The following is a 21,026-nucleotide window of genomic DNA, read 5'->3' on the forward strand; positions in this document are numbered from 1 at the left end:
AATGTTACGAGTTCGCTAGCTAGGATTAGTCGTGAATGATATGAACTAGCTAGAGTAGTTGTTTTCGTGCTCGAGAGTAGTTGTTTTCAGGAGTTAAATTAGAAGCTTTAACAATTCCAAGAGTATTAGACTCCTTGAATTGAATTATCACAGTAATTCCATTGCTAAGAAGAATATATATCGACGTGCACCAATAATTGAAAAGACGATACAGCAATTTCACCAGACTTTGATCATTAATTTGTCGTGATTGAAGGCATGCATGTTCTTCTCATTCTTTATGTAATCTTTTTGGCTGATAAATGACGGTACATGAAAAGCAAAGATTTAAATAACCAGTAATGGACACTATCTCGTCTTTCTGTTTCACACACCACCATGATCACAATCACTAAAGGCATTAATGCCCAAACCAGTTTCTATAAAACCCATACCTAGTTAGCACCTGCTAAACCTTCAAGAAAAGCAATCATGGGTTTCGCGTAGGATTCACGTTCATGCAGTAACCTTTGCCAGGCTTGAAGATTTTGTTTTCCACGTATGATGATTCTCTCTTTCTCTTACTTTTCTATCTATCTTGAAACATTCTCTTATGATGATCAATCACCAAGTGTATATAACCTGCGACACCATTAATGGATGGAGAGTGTGGCTTTGAGGCTGTCTTGTGAGCATAGTAGGGGTATCATATTCTTACATGAAAAGCAAGCAGCATGTTGAAGATACATATATATATGATAACAGAAATATTTAGATTTGGTTTGGCAAGTACATGGGGAGATAATAAAGTCTTCTTTCTTGGATTCTTAAGGAATTTGATTCTCATTCTGTTCTTCCTTTTTTTTACACTATTTATTCATAGATTTGGTGCTTAACTTGGATCATCGTTGATAAATTTTGGAAGAGATCGGGCTGTCGTCTTCACCATCTTGAGGTAAAGATATCTTCTGTCGCGCCCTCTTTATATATGTATCGTATGGATTTTGTTTTGTTTTTTTTCTTGGTAGTACAAGAGAAACCTGCCTCTTCGCACCCATGCACAGGGACTTAGGTTAGCATTTGGTTTAGTTTTTCGTGAATTGGCCATTTCAGGTGCTGCGCGTCGAAAACGAAGCCAAAAGGGGTAAAGTGCTGGGAAGATTTTGGTTTTATTTCAGATCCTTTTGGCTTCTTTGTTGTCAGGCGAGGACCGAGGAGGTTAGAGAGGAGGCTTTTTTTCCACTTTTATTATCCTTATTTTTGCTCTTCTGGGCTTCACTGTTTCATGACAACATGCCCCCGTGACCTCACAATATATATATATATATATATAAAAGCTCTACAGTAAGAAATTTTATTCCCCTCCCGTGAATTTGTGCAGTTCAGATCAGGCCAGTTTATATATGTCGTGACACCTCCACTTTGTAGGCCAATATTTATATTTGTCTTTCCTTGATGGGCTACCATTTACAAATTTCAGTCCTTTTTTTAAGGATATCCTCCACAATCGTCTCCGAGCAGCGTTTCCTGGCTCTGCTACGTTGATTGCTTTCTTTCTTTCTTTATTTTTTTTATCGATTGATAATTTTGCTCTGAATGTGTTTGGGATAGAAATATGGTGATGTGTAGTTTGTTTTTTTAAGATTAATAAAGAAAAATTAAAAAAACATGTAAAATTTATTTTTAACAATGATTTTTGTGCATTAAATATATATTGTATATTAAAAAAAAGCCATCACATCCAATGGTATCACACTTTCAAACCTCTGTTTTAGTACTAGTTTGCTATGCTTGTAATCGTGTTTCGAATGAGATTGGGTGAAATTTAAATTTTAAAAAAAAATGTATTTATTTTTATATTTTTAAATTGTTTTGATGTGTTAATATTAAAAATATTTTTTAAAAAATAAAAAATATATATTATTTTAATATATTTTAAAATAAAAAAACTTTTAAAAATAATCATTACTGCATTCTCAATCACCTTTTTTATCATTAATCAAATGTTAATAATGGATCGTTATGTTGTCTATTTAGAAGTGTGGTTACAGTTATTTTTCAAAGTGTTTTTTATGTAAAAATATATTAAAATAATATTTTTTTAAAAAAAAAAATTATTTTTAAAATTAGTGCATTAAAACGATCCAAAACATATAAAAAAAATTAATTTATAACAAAAAAAATTTAAAAATTTTAAAAACATGAGTTCGCACGTTATTTTAAAGACTCCGAGACATTTGTTGTAAATAAGTTATTCTCACTTTTCTTGTTTACATATACTAATTCAGATATCATTAATTTATTTTAAATTAAATACAATCAGTTTAATCTTGATATGAACAATTAACTCGAGGATATTTTATCATAGAGGGAAAAATATTATTTTTAAGAGTATAGTTTTTCATTTGAGTTGGATTTATCTAATTACATGAAAAAACGAAAAAAACATTTTAAGTTAAATTTCTGGACTCTTCAATTGTTCGTACCCTTGTTCTTACAAATCAAGTATTTTTTTTTTCATTAAATTATACTTTTTGCAAATATCAGAAAAGAAAAACACTTTTTTTTTTATGAACACGTTATTTGTGGGTGTGCTTTAATCTGCTCCGCCATGAGCACCGGCAACATCGATTAGCTTTCGATCAAGACAGTCACGTTGTCTGCTATCAAACACAGAAAATAAGGAAATGAAATCCACTGTAACAAATCCGATCGTGATCTTCATAATCCGATCATGATCTTCATAATTAATTCCCATTCAATTCTGATCCTTCACCAAAAACCCACCTACGAATCCATCCCTTTATGCTGATACAAAGCACAGAAAAAACAAAAAAGGAGGCAACTTTCCTTCTTTCTCAGCTTATATATGTATATAATGGATGTTTGCCTGTTTTTGCCTTTGGTTCATCATCTTGGAGTTTTGGCTTGTCTGCTATCTCTTGACAACTCCATGTAAGCAACCCATTCCCTTCTCTGTGTTTAAATTGGTTGTTGCTAACAGGAAAGTTAAGCATCGTCTTTAGAGCCATGAGTTTTTTACTGGTTCAAGATTGTCCTTTCCTAGGTGATGATGATGATGATGGTCAACTTGTATAAAAAACGGACAGATTTTCCAACAATTCAACGGTCTAGATTGGGATTTATGATTTGCATGTTTCTAAATACTTGCTTATGTGTCACCATCTAAGCCACCCAGAAAGCATTGCCCCCCCCCCCCCCCCGGGTCAATAGCCATTTGATCTTAGATGTTTTTTTAAAAAAATTTCTCTGGTAAAAGAAACGGGATAGTGAGGATTAAAATTATATGTTTTTTTTATGTTTTTTTTTATTTTGAAAATATAGAAATTCTTTCATAAAAGAATTATATTCGATTTTATGCTTTATGTTTTATATTTTCAATCAATTATGTTTATATATATATATATATATATATATATATATATATATATATATATATATATATATATATATATATATTATCTTGAAACATATATTATATGATATTTTTTTGGCAGCCATCCTCATAAATTCAAATCCAAAATGATAAGTATGTCCATTGATGATGTGATAAAAGTGCAACGTCAGCCTCTCTTTTTTCAAACAAAATAATGTCAGCAGCACACAATTTGACATTTATGTTAATTACAAAAGTATAGATCTTGTTAAAGTACATATACATTTTAAGGTGCTCATAATTATTGGCAATTTACATAACGTTAGTTCATGTATTCTATCCAAAAAAAAAAAAAAAACATTTAAGGACTAAATTATAGTTTAGTGGAAGGAGGAGTTTGGAAGTTCGGTTTTACTTACGGTTTAAAGTATTTTTAATTTAAAAATGCATCAAAACAATATTCTTTTTATTTTTTAAAAATTATTTTTAACATTAGCACGTCAAAACGATCTAAAAACATTAAAAAAAATAATTTTAAATAAAATATAAAAATAAAAATTTTAAACTTTTTAGAAAATATTGTTCCAACTGTATTTTCAAACACTGTTTATATATATTGGTTGATTTGCAGCTGTCCCTTTTTTAAAAAAAATTACATTAATAATTTTAAGTGTTTTTTTCCGAATTGATGGAAATTCTTGTAGTTAGGATGTCAAGTTGGAATTGAAGGACTTTTCCCCTTCTGGATTATTATTATAGAGAGAAATTAATTTTAAATTTGAAATAATTTATTGGACATGTTAAAAATGTCTGATCTTATGAGCTTCGAGTTAAAAATCATTTTAATAGAGTTATTTAAGCCATGATTTGTATTTATTTAATTTTAAAAGATTATTCAACTGATTTTCCTACACATGTTTCATACTCGTAGTAAACGCTGATAGGGATGGCACTTTGGATACACATCAGATTTTTTTTTATATTTTTTCCAACCATTGTCACGGAAGTTGTAGTCAAACAAAGTCACGTTCCAGAGTTGCCACCCACCACATTTTCCAATTTTAATTTTAGTGTCATGGTTATTTGATCCTGGCGTGGACTTGTCTTTGAGTTAATCGGAGAACGGTGGATTTGGTTTCGGTGAGTAAGATACCGATCCAAAATCATCACCGGATCACTAATTTCGGTCCCCGATAGCTTGTCTAAGAATACCGTTTGATTTCAAAACTAGAAAAAAAGAAAAAAACGTGGCCGCTTTACTGCATAATTTTCTATATGGTTTTTGCACTTTAGAGAGAGATTGTCTTGGTTGATTTACGTTAATCTGTAGGCTCATAGAGATTAGTTGATAATGTTGAGCAAGGAAGGTATCCAAGCCTCAAGAGTTGGGATCTTGGCAAGATTAATTGCTTCGTGATTTTGAATGCCTTGTAACCTACATGCATATATTCATTGCATCTGATACTTCTTAACTCTTTCGACTTGATATTTAACTCATAGCATATTTCTTCTTAGGTCTTTGTATATAATAAACCATTATGATTATATATGAAACTTTTTAAAGTGTTTGTCTTCTTTGACCAATTAAGTTTTAACGATGATCATTTGTTAATTTTGCCCTTTCAAGACCTCGACGGGCTCAAAAAATGAACCTGATTAGTCTCCTCTCAGAAGTGCTATATTTTATTTTCAGATTCTTAATAGACAACGTGGTGTAAATTGATGGCATTGCTGATGAATTAGTTTTCTCATTAGATTAATGGAGTCCTAAATCTTGTTGATGTGGATGAGTCTATCTCTTGTATTATCTTCCATAATATATTCAAATGACTGTTTTATGTAGACTTTGACTGATTGCTTTGTGGGAAGCTATAAATTGGTCTGTTTTCCTCGTCTTTATCCATAAACAAGGGACTAACTTCTGTGATTAGCTCTTCAGACAGTTTCAGGAGCAGTCATGAATGCATTAGTGGCAACCAACAGGAACTTCAAGCTGGCAGCTAGGCTGTTGGGGTTGGACTCCAAGCTTGAGAAAAGTTTGCTTATTCCGTTCAGAGAAATCAAGGTGATTACAGAAGTTGTTTAAATCTATATAATTTTTTAATACCCTATACAACTGGCTTAAACATGTGTGTCCTGCTGTTCTAATGGACTTTGATGGGGGGGGAAATGCAGGTTGAATGTACCATACCCAAAGATGATGGCACTTTGGCATCTTTTGTTGGGTTCAGGGTTCAGCATGACAATGCCAGAGGTCCTATGAAGGGAGGAATCAGATATCACCCAGAGGTACCTTACATTATCACTTTAGCTGTGGCATTATTTTGATTTAATGCCAAAAGCGAGTTCTCTTTCTCTTTAGCAAGATTTAGTGGTCAAATCTTGCAGAGATCATGACTAAACAAGTATATATTGAGTTTGATTTCTGATAATATTATGGATGATTTTAGGTTGACCCAGATGAAGTCAATGCATTAGCACAACTTATGACATGGAAGACGGCAGTGGCAAATATTCCCTATGGCGGGGCTAAAGGTGGAATAGGATGTAATCCAGGGGAGTTAAGTGTCTCTGAACTAGAACGACTTACCCGGGTGTTCACTCAGAAGATACATGATCTGATAGGAATCCACACAGATGTTCCGGCTCCTGATATGGGAACTGGTCCACAGGTTGGGCACTGAAAGCATGTCTTGTTGCCAAGGATATATTTCTTTGTAGCATGAAACAGATGAACTGAAAAGAGTTTGTGTGTTTATTTTTACTACATTGATGACTATACTAAGATATGCTTGTTATTTGGTTAAACAGACTATGGCGTGGATACTTGATGAGTACTCCAAATTCCATGGCTACTCACCTGCTGTTGTTACTGGAAAACCAATTGTAAGTACATTTAACTCTTAATTGTAGCGTAGTTGTCATTTCCTGTAGCCTTCCACTTTCGCTAATTTTTTTAATACACCATCCAGCTGTTTGACAGAAAATTTTGGAGTTCTTTCTGCTTTGCTTATGAGTGTTGACATTTAATCTAATCCATTAAATAGTTTATGTTCTTGTTTATGATGGGAGATACAGGGTTTTAGTATTGAATTATTTTTTTTTTTATCTGTTGAGTTTCTCCTAGTCCATCTAAATGGGCATCTTTTAAAATTGCAGCATTTTAGTCTTGCTGCTGAAATTTGTTTCTTGCAATAAATTGACGGTCCTTTTGGTTCTCTTCTTCTTTGTTTTAAATTAGGATCTTGGTGGATCTCTAGGCAGAGATGCTGCCACTGGACAGGGAGTGCTCTTCGCAACAGAAGCCCTGCTTAATGAGCATGGGAAGACCATATCAGGTCAACGATTTGTCATACAGGTGCAATTTGAACATTATTTCAGCTTAGTTGATCATTGACTCAAAGACATTGGGTTGCTTGCCCTAGCACGTTTCATGCATAAAAGGTCACTTAATCTAAATGGAGGTGTTGGTTTCAGGGTTTCGGAAATGTGGGTGCCTGGGCTGCCCAACTAATCAGTGAGCAGGGTGGGAAGATTGTTGCCATAAGTGACATCACTGGAGCTATGAAGAACAGCAAAGGGATTGATATTCCAAGCCTACTCAAACATGCCAAGGAACATAACGGTGTGAAAGGATTCCATGGTGGGGATCCCATAGATCCCAAGTCAATACTAGTTGAGGACTGTGATATTCTCATTCCAGCAGCCCTTGGAGGTGTCATCAACAGGTCTATTTGTCATAACAGAAGCTCTTTTCTTATCAAAATATTCACTGACGAGGAATTTTCCTCTGAAATAGATTTTAAATGCAAATAAAATTTTGTTTCTTGGACTAATAATAAGATATTCCTTCTCCTTTATATTGGTCTTGAAAGTGTGAATTTTCAACCAAACGTTGTTCTTTTTGTCTGATAAAAGGGAGAACGCAAATGATATTAAAGCCAAATTCATTATTGAAGCTGCCAACCATCCAACTGACCCTGAGGCTGATGAGGTTAGTGCCTGCTTGAGGTTTAGAGTTATAGACGGCCACACAAAATTTTGGAAATGATAATTGTTTTTTTTTTTTGTCTTTCCACAGATTTTGTCAAAGAAAGGAGTTGTTATTCTTCCAGACATTTATGCTAACTCAGGAGGCGTTACTGTTAGTTACTTCGAGTGGGTGCAGGTATAGAATGTCGCTTTTCTGTGATAGCTACATCTCCTTGCAGCTTGTCACCATGACCTTCTATTCCTTTTACTCGCATTTTCTATCTTGATACATTCAAGTTTGAATACTTGAATGATCAAGAGGAGAAAAAAGCAAGTCCAAATTCTAGGATTTTTTCCCTATATTGTGACAACCTTCTCTACTTTTTACATGTAACACTGAATCAGGACTCCTTGTCAGTAGCACATGTAATAATGTTTTTTTGTTGTCTGTGCATTGCAGAACATCCAAGGATTCATGTGGGATGAAAAGAAAGTGAACAGTGAACTAAAGAATTACATGACCAAAGGTTTCAAAGATGTGAAAGAAATGTGCAAAACCCATGATTGTGATCTCCGTATGGGAGCCTTCACTCTAGGTGTTAACCGTGTTGCACGGGCGACCGTTCTTAGAGGTTGGGAAGCCTGAGATGCCTGCTACTCTGAATAAAGATGAGGCTTCAATGAGGCTACTTATACTTGTGGGGATTTCTTATGCCTGCTAGTCTCTGTTCTTAAAGGTTTTGTTATATGTATTGCCCTAGTTTCCTCCTCACCTGAGTTTCTACCCCTAAGGCGTTTCTCTATGCACTGCAAATTCTCCTACAAAGAACAGAGACTAGAGAGGAGGAATTCCTTAGTTTTATTGTAAGCTTTTTTGGGTGGAATGATTTGAACTTGGACGCCCAACTTCTAAAACCTCGGCCTTGAGGCCTTTATCTCTGAACATTGCAAGTTCTAAATTACATTAAGGGTTTGATTAGATTCCTAATCATAATTTCAGTCTTAAGATGTGTTTCAACTTTCAAAAACCCATGGAGAATCCCAAGATGGTAGCTTTTTAGCTTGTTCCCACTAAAAAAGTTCCAAGAAAACCCTAGCATCAAACAAATTCATTGGATTTGACTACTTACATTACTTAGATTTGATTAAAAAAAATATGGGACTAGGTTTATATTTTGGATTTATTTACTAAAATGCTACATCATGTTTTGTATTTTTATTTTTTTTATTCCCTACATTGACTTTCATCTTTCAAGCAATCACATTGTAAGTTTTTATTCATCTTTTTCAAATCTCAATTTAATTTTGTGAGAAATCCTATAAACATGTGAAAAACAATTAATGAGTTGTTTCTAGCTAGCATTATACTTGTTTTTCTAATTTATTACTTCTTATCCTATCTGAGTTTGTCCGTTCTTTATAAAGAATATTAGGTTGTGTTAAGAGTAAAAAATTTTATTTTATTTTATTTTTTAGCTTTGTTAAGCCTCTTGCCTAGTTTGAATTAGTTTTACAATATGTTATAATTTTCATAAAGATTATTTGATTTAGTTCGACATTTTGATTTTTTTTTTAAACAATTGACATATAAAATATAATCAAAACATATGATTTTGAATACAACTTTATGGAGTTGACTCTACAGTGAAAAGATAAGACTCGGCAGTGTGCTTCTATTCAAGATCTCAGATTCAATTCTTGAAACTCAGGAATCGGTTGAACACCCTTCATCAAAATGCGTTGACATTCACTATAATACAAAAAAAGGTGGCACCAATTTTGGAGAAGTTGCTTAAAATCCATGACCATAGATTAAGGTATAATCAAAAGAGACACAGTAGCCTCCTTGATCCGCACAGCGCGGGTAATGGAGCTGTAGGCTCTTATAGCTAATTAATGCTTTCTTTCTTTTTTTTTACTTAAGGAAGCTAGCACAGACAGAAGGGAGGAAAGTGAACCGACTAATTATTCAAAGGGAAACGAAAATCAAGATAGCAGTGTGAAAAAAGTGATATGATTCACGAACTAGAATATGTAGAAGATCGCGCCCCCTTCAGTGAATTACAGAGGGTAGAACCCCTGAAAGCACTATATAATCTCTACAGGCACCGTGATCCTCCCATTTTCTGAATGAAAGCTCTGACCAGATTCTGAAAGATATCAGCAATTCATGGAATTTAAAATAAAATTACATTGCAACAACAACTACTGCAGAAAACCAAATCTCTTCAAGTCAGAATCCAAATGTTGATTGTTGTTTTCCCATTGCATCTTGAAATTAAAACTTAAAAGGGCAAGCGCGCTGGAAACATTACAGAAAGTTGTTTTATCCCCTCCCTCTTCCCCTAAAGCCACCACCACGTCCACGGCCACCACCTCTTGGTGGACCTCTGCCTCTGCCTCTCCCACGGAAATCACCTCTGCCACCACCAAAACCGCCTCTGCCTCTTCCTCCACGACCACCACCTCTGCCACCTTGTGCTTGTCCCCTGCAAAAAAAACATGACACAATGTAATTTGATTGAAATAGACAAGATTCTAAACACCGAGAGCATGGTCAGATACCAGACATGATATGCAAATATAGTGCGAAAGAATACAGTAGAGTGAAGGCTGGTAAGAGGATTTAATTTCAGCAATTGAATCTATATGTTAAACAAAATAACACAAAGGGTTGAAATCCTTAAGTTACACAACACTCAGTTGATCATTGCAGAATATTACGTGGTATTTAACTAATACCCATAATTTCTTCCACAGCTCAGATACTTGGAATAAACCCGCTCACGTTAAGTTTGAGTAACAACCATCTATATGTTAAGCAAAAAATCATAAATGGATTCCGTTGTTTGTCCGGAGTAATTCAAAAAATGTTCTGATACTTGGGTATAGCATGTTTACAAACTATCACAAATGAAGAATAACATCTGCAAACCTCTTGCAGCTATTTCTCAGTACATCATGTATAGAATTCACAACTGATATATATAACAATATGTGGTGCCAGTGCTTGTCTTGTATATTTCTAGAAAATGTTACAAGCAACAATACATAGAGAAAAGACAAGTAACAAGCCAATGATAACATTACCAAGATTGGAATTAAGCAACTTCCAGCCAATAGACTCATTAGTCACTGAATCTAATATGCACAATCTAAAATAACTTAAGCCATCTCCTACGATGCAAAGAAAACGTATCACATATGATGTAATGGCAGAGTTTTCACGAGAAACATCCAAATCCCCACAGAATGCAAGCAATACAGAATGGTATAGTAGTAGAACGTTCAACTAAGGAAAACAAGGAGCTTTATTTCAGTATCATAGAAAAGGACAAGAAGCATACTTTGGTTGTGTAAGAAATCTTGCAAGAGGCAAGAGTTTACTCGGATCAATATAAAACTTATCCCCTGGAGCATACGAAGTTGCCACAATTCCTTCCATCATTTTGATAGAAAAATACTGCAATCGTAGGCATAAAAAAATTTAAATCTTTAAAATGGAAAGCTACTACAATATATTAGTAAAATACAGAAAAGCAACAAAGCTCACAGATTCATTAATGGGACCGAAGATTTCATCAACTTTCCCTATCTGGGTCTTATTCTGCAAAAAGATCGGAGCATTGAAGTATGGAATTTTCTCATTGGTTAGTTTTGTCACTGCATCTCCTTCACATGCATGAAGAAACGATGAAACCTCTACAAAAAAACAAAACCCGTCAATAAATCAACGAACACCAGTCCCTCCTTGATCAAGTGCTATAAAAAGTTTTAATTTTCAATTCACCCACCAGCTACCATTCTTCACAGTTGCAGGTAAATCTCAATCATTAGCTTTCAAAGATCAAAACTTTAAAACACATTTATGCAGCTTCTTAGCTGAAACAAACTAGAAAGCATATACAGGAAAGAAAACAAGCTAGCTAAAGAGGGAAAATAGAATAAAAAAGAGCACACCTATTACTTCAGAAGGAGGGCCTTCATCACGAAACCCGCCGCCACGTCCGCCACGTCCGCCCCTGAAACCGCCGTCTCTACCTCCCCTAAAACCGCCGTCTCTACCTCCCCTAAACCCGCCGTCTCTACCTCCCCTAAACCCGCCGTCTCTACCTCCCCTAAATCCGCCGCCTCTTGGTGGCCTCATTGTTTGCTGTTCTTTAGGTGAAGAAGAAGAGAGGTGGAGAGTTTTTCTTACAGAGTGGGCAAAGTGAGTTTTTGAGCTTTATGGTCTAGGGGTTAAGAGGTAGGGTTTTGGGGTCTCGTTTTTGTGGTACAAAACTACTAAATTACCCCCCAACTTTGCTAGTATTTATCCAATAGTAATTGGGTCCGGTTAATGGGTAGAGTTGACATGGCCTTACCTTCCACCATTTGAGCCTTTTAGTGAAGCCTAAATGTGGCCCAATAAGAACCTAGATGTTGGGTATCCAGGCCCAACCCAGAATAGGTAGTCAGCTATTTAGGCCCGTTTGTTTGCTGGAAAGTAGTTTTCTTTTGAAAAGTGAATTCCGGGGAAAGTGAATTCCGATATTTGGTAGTACAATGAAAAATAAGTTGGAAAACACTTTCCAGTGTTTGGTTATGTCATGGAAAATAAGCTGGAAAATAATTTATTAATGTTTTATTTTTCTCAAGTTTATTAAAATAATGAGGAACAAATCTTACAAATTAAAAATTTGAATGAGAATGAAATTGAAAAAAAATATAATTTCATAAATTATCTCAAATAAAATAAATAATAATCAAAATAATAGAGATCAAATCTAAAAAATTAAAAAAAAATGAAATGTGAAGAAATTAAAATAATAATAATTAACATTTCATAAATTATTTCAAATAAAATAAGTAACAATCAAAAGAATGAGGACCAAATTTGATAGATAAAAAATTTCAATAAAAAAATGATAAGGCAAAAGCAAATAGCAATTATAAAAATAAGGACCAAAATTAATATAAAAATTAAATTTTAAGATATGGAATTGAAAAATAAATATTCAAAACAAATTATATATAGCAATCAAAAGTTTGAGGATCAAAATTGATATAATCAGCAAATAATGACATTTCTAATTTTTTCACAACTTCCGGAAAGTGTTTTCCGTCCAAATTTTTCAGGAAAACACTTTCCTGAAAACCAAGCCAAATTTTCCTTTGACTGGAAAGTGTTTTCCGTTGACCAACTTTTCTAATGGCAAACAAACACAAGAAAGTTTGGAAAGTGGTTTCCCGGAAACCACTTTCCGGAAAACAAACGCAGCCAAAAGGGAAAACACTTTCCTGGAAACCAAACCAAATTTTTCTTTGACTAGAAAGTGTTTCTGTTGACCAGCTTTCCTAATGGCAAACAAACATAGGAAAGTTTGGAAAGTGGTTTCCCGGAAAGTGAATTCCGGGAAACAAACATGGCCTTAAAGAGTTTCCATTGGGAAAAGCGCTTAGATTATGGTTTTAAAAAAATATTAGCACAATAAACATGAAGATTTAGCAGAATAATACTATTTGAAAAATATTTGACAAAATAACACAGTTTGATATTGTCGCACTTTCAAAGTGCAATATTTACTAAATATCGCTATTCAGAAGCGCGACAACTTAAGATATCGCGCTTTTAAAGTATGATATCAATTAAAGTTTTAGCTCTCCTCTATATCAAACAACATATAGACTAGATGCTCTCTCTTTAAAAATCAAACGATGCTCTCACAATTTCTATAAAAAAAATCCACCAAATACTTTTATTTTGCCCTTAAAACAATAAAAAAAAATCGAACCTATCCTAGCCTCTAAACATTATTGGACGTGTTTTGGGTTCAAAATCGACCGTTCCCTTTGTTTTTGCCACCTCCCCAACCTTTTTTCTAGTCCTGCAAGAAAGGTAAACATACTAAATTGCTATGAATTTGTGTTTGGTTTAGTTGAAATGAAATAATTGTCTAGGTTGAATTTAGATTTTATGGTGAATTTAGGATTTATTTAATTAATGTTAAGTTAGTTAAGAATACCATCAATTATGGTTGATTTGATATAGTTGAACATGAAAATAAGTTGAATTAATTATTTCAATTAATTATATGTTGTGTTTAACTGATTTTAAGTTGTCGAATTATGGATTTTGTGTGTGTTGTTAGAATTGACTAATAATGTAATTAACTACACTTAATGATTTAATGTAAGAGGGCATGAATGCAGTAGAATTATGAACTATATGTTCCATTGAATTGTTGATAAGTTGATGAATTTAGTATTTTTTATGAATTGTACTAATTTGCTACAGATTTGGGTTTGATTTAATACAATTGAGTATGAAAATATCAATTAGATTTCGTATAATAAACTATGTTTATTTTTTGCTGAATTTTTTTTAACGTTAAATTTTGAGGATTTAATTAAATTTGATATGATTTTTGTCAAGTAGTGTTAGGGTGATGCAATTTAGTTACAATTGCATCCAATTAACAATAATGTAATTTGTTTTTTTTACAAAATATCTTGTAACATATTTATATTATATCATTATAGTGGCACTATTGTTCATGATGTGAATAATAATATCACATACAATGCTGACAATAGTTTGTTGTTAAATAGTAATTTATGCATGTTATATGTAGAAATGAAAGAAACTACTTGTCATGAACTTAGTTGGAATTATAATGATATTGATGTTGAAATAGCTTGAAGGTGTAGATTGGTAAACATCAGTGTCATCCTATTTCAAATATGTGTGATAACAGTTTTAAGATAATTATTGATTCTTTCATCCAAAGTGATTTAATATATTATGATATTATACGTAACTAGTCAACCAAAATTTATGTGTTTCCCAACTTATGTTGGTCCTATAAATTCAGTTAGTAAAGGTAAAGGTTGAAGAGTTAATAAGAATTAATTTTCACCATTATCGTTCTTTGATTATCCATCATAAATAATGAATTAAATTTGGAAAATAAGGTTCTTTAAGTAGTAAAATAAAAGGTTTTTTTAGATTAATTTTTTATTTATCTATAATTAATTTAAATCATGCTAATTAAAATAAAATTACAAGAAATTCTTCTCTTGGCATGGCTTATTGTGAATCATGAAATAGGAGAAAAAGAAAACACTTAAAAAGGCCACTAAAATTGTTTGTGAAACGGAAAAGAAATAAAAATGTAATGTTCTTAAACTTCACATACCTTTTAATTAAAAAATAAACAAATATATACATGCATATTTCTATGCTAGTGAAAACATGTAAGCAGGGGAAGTAAATTTTAAGGACTTTGAACATTTTTTTACGAGAACGCTTCATAATCTTTGTTAATCAATAATCTTGATTAAATAATATTTTTATTCAATCTTAAATTAAATACTATCTTAATTAATTAATAAATTTTCATGTTAATTTGTAAAGGCTCAACTATACAGCAATAAAATATTATAATGATATTGTTATTAGATATAATTAATACTCCCCCATAAAAAATGTTTTAATTAACACACTTAAAGTGTTATGTATAGACTAATGACACGAAATTAAATAGTATCATCATTCCATTCAAATAACTTCAATGCACGAATAAATTTTTGTATGTCATAGAGAAAACCACAATACATTGAACCAATTAGACGCGAGTTAAAAAATTAAAAAACCGATTAAACTGAGAAAATCAGAAAAAAATAACTGAAAAAATCGAACCGTAAGAAAAAACCGATTAAAATTTTGAAAAAACCAACCGGTTTGGTTTTATAAGCCTGAAACTGAAAAACTGAACCGAACCGAAAAAACCCGAGCCAAACCGAAAAAACCGAGCCAAACCGGTTGAATCAGTTTTTGTCCAAAAAACCGAACCGAACCGAAACCGGTCGGTTTGAACCGGTTTCAGTTTTTTTTTTAAAAAAATTTTCAGTTTAGTTATTTTTTTTTAATAAAAACTGAACCGAACCGAAAATGATCACTCTTAGAACCAATCATCTATTTTTGTTATAATTAATAATCTAAAGTCAAATTCCTTTCTTAATTAGTTTATTTATCTGAAGATACCATATATGTGTGGACATATGCTTTTAAAATTGTTCAAGAAATACTGATGATAAATTTTTGTGTTTGATATTTAATAAAATTAATATTTTTGTGTTTGATATTAATTTCTGAAATATATTGGCAGGGAAACAAGGTTGTTTGGTTCCATTTCTATTCAATAAAATTAATATTTTTTTATGTAAGGACCATATGTTATAGTTTTATTTTTCAAGTTTACTGAATGTTGTGAGTGAAATATCAGTTATTTTTTATTTATTAAAAAAATTATATTAAAATAATTTAAAAATAATATTTTTAAATTAAAAAATAAACTCTTAAAAAACACTATTTCAACAAATTTAACATATAACGGCACTTTGTCAACCCTACAAAACTCGAAACGACGACGTAAAGCCTTTGAGAAACTTTTAAAATCAAGGTTTCTAGGGCGTATTCTCTGGAACCCTTGCATCCATTTGCACACACAACAGAACACAGTAAAGGACGTAAAACCTTTGAGAAACTCTTTTCAAGTTTCTTTCTTTCTGTTCTAGGGCTAGGGTTCTTAGTTTCTCTGTAAAAGAAGAAGAGAAAAATCAGAGAGAGAGAGAGAGAGAGATGGGGTTCTCAATGCAACCATATGGAATGCAATCAATGTTAAAAGAAGGACACAAGCATTTATCAGGTCTCGATGAAGCCGTTCTCAAAAACATCGATGCTTGTAAGCAGTTGTCTGCTATCACTCGCACTTCTCTCGGCCCCAACGGTACTTCCCATCTATTTCTGGATCCTCTACTTTTCTGGGTTTTTGCTGTGTGTCTTTAGGGTTTTTTCTTTTGATTGTCTCACATTCCAAGTTTTGTGCTGTGCCACTACTGGATAAGTAGGGTTTTTGCTACATTTCTGTGTTTTGTTTTTGAATTATCAATGAATGACAAGTGAATCTAAAAGCTGTTAAGTGAGAAAGAAACCAATGCTTGCACTTGTAATTTGAAATTGAAGGCAGGAAAGGCTTGGATTTAGGTTCATACATTAGGAATTCAGTTACCAAATCTAAATGATTTTAGTCACATGTATGGGGATCTTCTTTTCTGGGTTTTCTCCAATATATTTTTCCTTCCTTACATGGATTAATTATTTTGAAGCTATTTCTTTGTTTTTTGGCTGTGACCAGGTATGAATAAGATGGTTATTAATCACTTGGACAAACTCTTTGTCACCAATGATGCTGCCACTATTGTAAATGAACTCGAGGTTCAGCATCCAGCTGCCAAGATTTTGGTCTTAGCTGGCAAGGCCCAACAAGAGGAAATTGGGGATGGAGCTAACTTGACCATCTCTTTTGCTGGAGAGATGCTTCAAAATGCGGACGAGCTTATTAGGATGGGCCTGCACCCCAGTGAGATCATCAGCGGTTACAATAAAGCAATCAACAAGGTTTGTTTGGTGCTATGATAAATTTGCAAAAATGACTTGTTTTATTATGTTGAAGAGAGCGTAGTGTAGTGTGCATGTACCTTCCTCACTTGATATGTTTTTTTTTCTCTGTTTTCAAATGCTCTCTTAGGCAATTGAAATCTTAAGCGAACTGGTGGAGCCAGGTTCTGAAAACATGGATGTGAGGAATAAGGAGCAAGTTATTTGTCGGATGAAGGCTGCTGTTGCTAGCAAGCAATTCGGACAAGAAGATATTCTATGTAACCTCATTGCCGATGTAAATACATTTACTGAAACTCTTTTAATTATCACTTAGCTGTTCTATCAGTTGTTTTATTATGATTTTTTTTTCTTGCATTGTAGGCGTGCATCCAGGTATGTCCCAAGAACCCAGTAAACTTCAATGTGGACAATGTCCGGGTTGCAAAGCTTGTGGGAGGAGGTTTGATCAATTCTTCAATAGTCCGTGGTATGGTTTTGAAAGGTGATACTGTGGGAACCATAAAGAGAGTGGAGAAGGCAAAGGTGAGCATTTATCTGTCTCTTTATGCTTTGGGTCGGTAACATTTAATCCAAAGCTGATCTGAATTTGTTAATGTTTTCTTTTATTTTAATTTTTTTAAATGGACTTCTGAACCTTGCAATTTAACAATTTCAAATATTTTTTTTTCCGTGCACTCATAGGTTGCTGTGTTTGCTGGTGGTGTTGATACCTCTGCAACTGAAACCAAGGGAACCGTCCTAATTCACTCTGCTGAACAGGTATGTCTGGAGGGAATAGCATTTTTTGTTGCTCTCTACATGCAATGTTGTGGAATATACCTGCTTTTTTACGAGACTTTATATTTCATACAAAAAGAGTTAATGAAGTTTGTGGTGGCCTTGGTGTATTAACAACTACCTAATTTTTGCCTCGCAGCTAGAGAATTATGCTAAAACTGAAGAAGCTAAAGTTGAGGAGCTCATTAAGGCAGTGGCAGAAACTGGTGCCAAAGTAATTGTTAGCGGGGCAGCTGTTGGAGAGATGGCATTACATTTCTGTGAACGTTACAAGTACACAAGTTTTCTGCCTTGTGGTTTTGTTTTATTCTTCCTTTGAATATCTCCATTTGTATGGGTTGTGGGAGAGTATTTGGACAAATTGAGGTCATGTTATGCTGTACTTGTGTTTGCTTATAGTAACGTTATTAACGGGTTGCTTAAGTAGTTTCTTCATTGCATCCATAACCTCTGTTGTCAATTCTTATTTCCAACATTCTTGCTTGTAGACTCATGGTTCTGAAGATAAGCTCAAAGTTTGAACTGAGAAGATTTTGCCGCACCACTGGCGCTGTTGCTATCGTACGTTCACTTCTGTTTAAAGTTTTTTTTCTTGTTAGAAATATTTGTTCATGCTGCTTGAAAGTTCTTTTGGTTGCACTCTGAGATTCTTTTGTGTTCTTGCAACAGCTGAAGCTTAGTCCACCCAGCCCAGATGACTTGGGATGTGTAGATTCTATTTCGGTTGAGGAAATTGGTGGTGCTAGGGTATGTTCATAGACACCTTAATCCCATCATTTTGGCTGTAGATTTTCTCCTTTCCTTTGTCTCGCCTCTTTTCCTTTATTTTCTCGAAATGATGTTTGTGCTCTGAATGAATTATATGAAACAGGTCACTATTGTGAGAAATGAAGAAGGTGGCAACTCTGTATGCACTGTGGTGCTACGAGGAAGTACAGATAGCATACTAGATGACCTTGAAAGAGCTGTTGATGATGGAGTCAATACTTACAAGGTTATTGTTGCTAAACATTTATTCCGGTGGAGAATTTTGTTGCAGGAAGTCAATTCTAAACATTTCTTTGTACATCTTTTTTTTTTCTGCCTCTTTTCAGGCAATGTGTAGGGACAGTCGAATAATACCTGGAGGGGCAGCTACTGAGATTGAGTTGGCCAAAAGACTTAGAGAATTCTCATTTAAAGAAACAGGGTAAGCTGTTTATTTCTGTTCATCTCCCTTTGTATTAATTCTTTGGGTTTGTCATTTTTTTTATAACCATGATTGTTTTTTAACTTTGACAAGTTTTGAAGGCATAGAAATACTTTCCAGCATTCAGACTTCAGTCACAAGGGCATTACATGAATGATCTGTTGATATGCTACTTCCATTGCTCTTGCAGATTGGATCAGTATGCTATTGCAAAGTTTGCTGAAAGTTTTGAGATGATACCTAAAACACTGGCTGAGAATGCTGGACTCAATGCAATGGAGATCATATCTTCTCTCTATGCTGAACATGCTTCTGGAAATACCAAAGTGGGCATCGACTTGGAGGAAGGTGTTTTCAAGGATGTATCAACCACTAATATCTGGGACCTCTATGTCACAAAGTATGTTTCTTTATCACTATCTTGTAGCATCCACACTTCTCTGTGAAATATTGGCATGTCATGCTGTTTTTTCCACTTGTTGCAGTTTAGGGCTTAATGGAACTTTTTCCATGACCTTTTTTATGCTAACTTTCTGTGTGTTTATGTATATAATATTGTGCTTTAGTCTGCTGTGATTGTTAGCAATCATTTTCTTATATGCCTTGTTGTTCAATAGAAACTTCGATTTGAAAGGGTTAGTTGTGTAGTTAAACAAGGCATACATAGAATTTGGGTCTGTGAAACCAAATTTTTTTGCATGTTTCATCTATCAGCAGGGTAGATGAGTCTCTGATCATAAAAAATAAGGATAAAAGAATCTTATTCTGCCATATGATATTGGTTACTAGTTTTTTATTGTACCATTCTCAATCTTAGGGTTTCCTTCCATTTAGGTTCTCTACAAGAATGTATATTTCAAGATTCAGATCAGATATTGTGAATTCTAGTAATTAATTCTTAACTGATATAGATCAGAAACTATCATTTGTCAAGCTAAAATTATGTCTAAATAAAATACAAACTCAATCTTTTCCTCCCCCAATTTTGGACAGGTTTTTTGCTCTCAAATATGCTGCAGATGCTGCCTGTACTGTATTGCGCGTGGACCAGGTATTTAATTCTTGCATCTGTCACCTTTCCTTGTGATTTGAAATTGATATCTGCTAAACTTTTTGGTTCTTGAGCAGCTTGGTTTGCTTGCACTTTAGATTTTTATAATCCAATCTTGTCAGGGGGGCAATTTATAAAACTAAAATATTAGGTTATATTCAGCTGAGAGTTTTGGTCTATTATTCTTGTATGAGATAGCAGTGGAATTGATTTATAGCCATATATATGGAACTGAACACGAATTTGAATTGTGACTTTAGCTTGCTTTCTTTTATTTTTCCCATTCTGCCATGCAGATTATAATGGCAAAACCAGCTGGTGGTCCAAGGAGAGATGCTGCACCTGGAGGGATGGATGAAGATTAGTTTTGCACATGGCAACTTCGCTTTTGTCTTGATTGTATCAATTTAAAACGATTTTGTTTAGAGTCAAAGAAAAGATATGTATATGCCATTTCTAATCCAACTGATGTGATGGTTGGTTTCAATTAGTTCTGTAGTTTCTATTGAAAAATGTGTTTGGTTTTTTGTGCTATGAGCATCTTTGGCGAATGAATTTGATTTCTTCCAGTGCCCGCATCTGAGTTGTGCAATGTATTGGGGATGTGTTATGACTTGCGAGTTCGTTAAAGGTGTGTTTCTGTTCGGTGAAAACTGGAGCACATCCTTTCTTGTATGCCCTTCTGTTGCCAATAATGACTAGGGTTTTATGGGTTTTATGTAGGATTCATGAAGATTATAATATGGTGTTTGTGAGTATGGCAATGGTAGAAATGTTTTTCATTTGAAAATACATTAAAATAATATTTTTTTTATTTTTAAAAATTAATTTTTACATGAGTATATCAAAACGATAAAAAAATAAATAAAAAAAAATTTAATATTTTTTTAAAACATGATTTTAACTGCACTTTAGAGTCCATCTGTAATCTGACTTCCCAGTCCAATATGCAGATTTTATAATCCAAAATCTACCCTCCAGATCCAATTTAGCTTGATGGACGGGGAAGGTGAATCTGTCAAAATACCTGTGGTAATTTAGCTTGATGGATGGGAAAGGCTGCTGCTCCTAATGTACTGGGGTTTAACAAAATATCCTCCTTCGTTCGAAAGGCAAAATATTATACGTCTTGCACGTCAGGTAGATAAGGCATCAAGTTCTAGGAATCCAACAGTGTTCTCTAACTGTTAGAAATGGCAGCTCTGTGAGGGACCAG

General features: G+C 33.6%; 3 protein-coding genes across 11 annotated transcripts; 2 read left to right on the forward strand and 1 right to left on the reverse strand.

Moving 5' to 3' along the window:
- The first annotated feature begins 382 nt into the window (after positions 1–382).
- LOC7482352 (glutamate dehydrogenase 1) lies at positions 383–8,354 on the forward strand. 8 transcript variants are annotated; one of them, XM_024583691.2, is made up of 12 exons: positions 383–538; positions 863–934; positions 1,093–1,197; positions 5,308–5,441; positions 5,552–5,665; positions 5,827–6,048; positions 6,188–6,262; positions 6,618–6,734; positions 6,854–7,104; positions 7,295–7,370; positions 7,458–7,544; positions 7,809–8,354. In XM_024583691.2, exons 4-12 carry the CDS (start codon positions 5,334–5,336, stop codon positions 7,992–7,994), a joined length of 1,236 nt encoding a protein of 411 aa, XP_024439459.1. In that variant the 5' UTR covers positions 383–538; positions 863–934; positions 1,093–1,197; positions 5,308–5,333; the 3' UTR covers positions 7,995–8,354. The 8 variants fall into 8 exon arrangements, with proteins under 8 accessions (XP_024439459.1, XP_024439463.1, XP_024439461.1 ...); XM_024583695.2 differs by having other exon boundaries at positions 5,316–5,441; XM_024583693.2 differs by lacking the exon at positions 1,093–1,197.
- Positions 8,355–9,348: 994 nt separating this feature from the next.
- LOC7489670 (putative H/ACA ribonucleoprotein complex subunit 1-like protein 1) lies at positions 9,349–11,580 on the reverse strand. 2 transcript variants are annotated; one of them, XM_052446369.1, is made up of 5 exons: positions 11,438–11,563; positions 11,309–11,389; positions 10,902–11,050; positions 10,696–10,811; positions 9,349–9,837 (listed from the first exon to the last, which is right to left on the reverse strand). In XM_052446369.1, exons 1-5 carry the CDS (start codon positions 11,493–11,495, stop codon positions 9,675–9,677), a joined length of 567 nt encoding a protein of 188 aa, XP_052302329.1. In that variant the 5' UTR covers positions 11,496–11,563; the 3' UTR covers positions 9,349–9,674. The 2 variants fall into 2 exon arrangements, with proteins under 2 accessions (XP_052302329.1, XP_002319696.1); XM_002319660.4 differs by having other exon boundaries at positions 11,309–11,580.
- Positions 11,581–15,799: 4,219 nt separating this feature from the next.
- On the forward strand, positions 15,800–20,388 carry LOC7482353 (T-complex protein 1 subunit theta). Its single transcript, XM_002319127.4, has 13 exons — positions 15,800–16,119; positions 16,528–16,790; positions 16,921–17,067; positions 17,154–17,315; positions 17,475–17,552; positions 17,710–17,843; positions 18,059–18,131; positions 18,240–18,317; positions 18,442–18,564; positions 18,665–18,759; positions 18,950–19,159; positions 19,753–19,810; positions 20,107–20,388. The coding sequence occupies exons 1-13, from the start codon at positions 15,972–15,974 to the stop codon at positions 20,173–20,175; spliced, it is 1,638 nt and encodes a 545-aa protein (XP_002319163.1). The 5' UTR covers positions 15,800–15,971; the 3' UTR covers positions 20,176–20,388.
- Positions 20,389–21,026: the final 638 nt, after the last annotated feature.

Source organism: Populus trichocarpa, chromosome 13 (assembly GCF_000002775.5).
Source record: "Populus trichocarpa isolate Nisqually-1 chromosome 13, P.trichocarpa_v4.1, whole genome shotgun sequence".
Classification (NCBI taxonomy): domain Eukaryota; kingdom Viridiplantae; phylum Streptophyta; class Magnoliopsida; order Malpighiales; family Salicaceae; genus Populus; species Populus trichocarpa.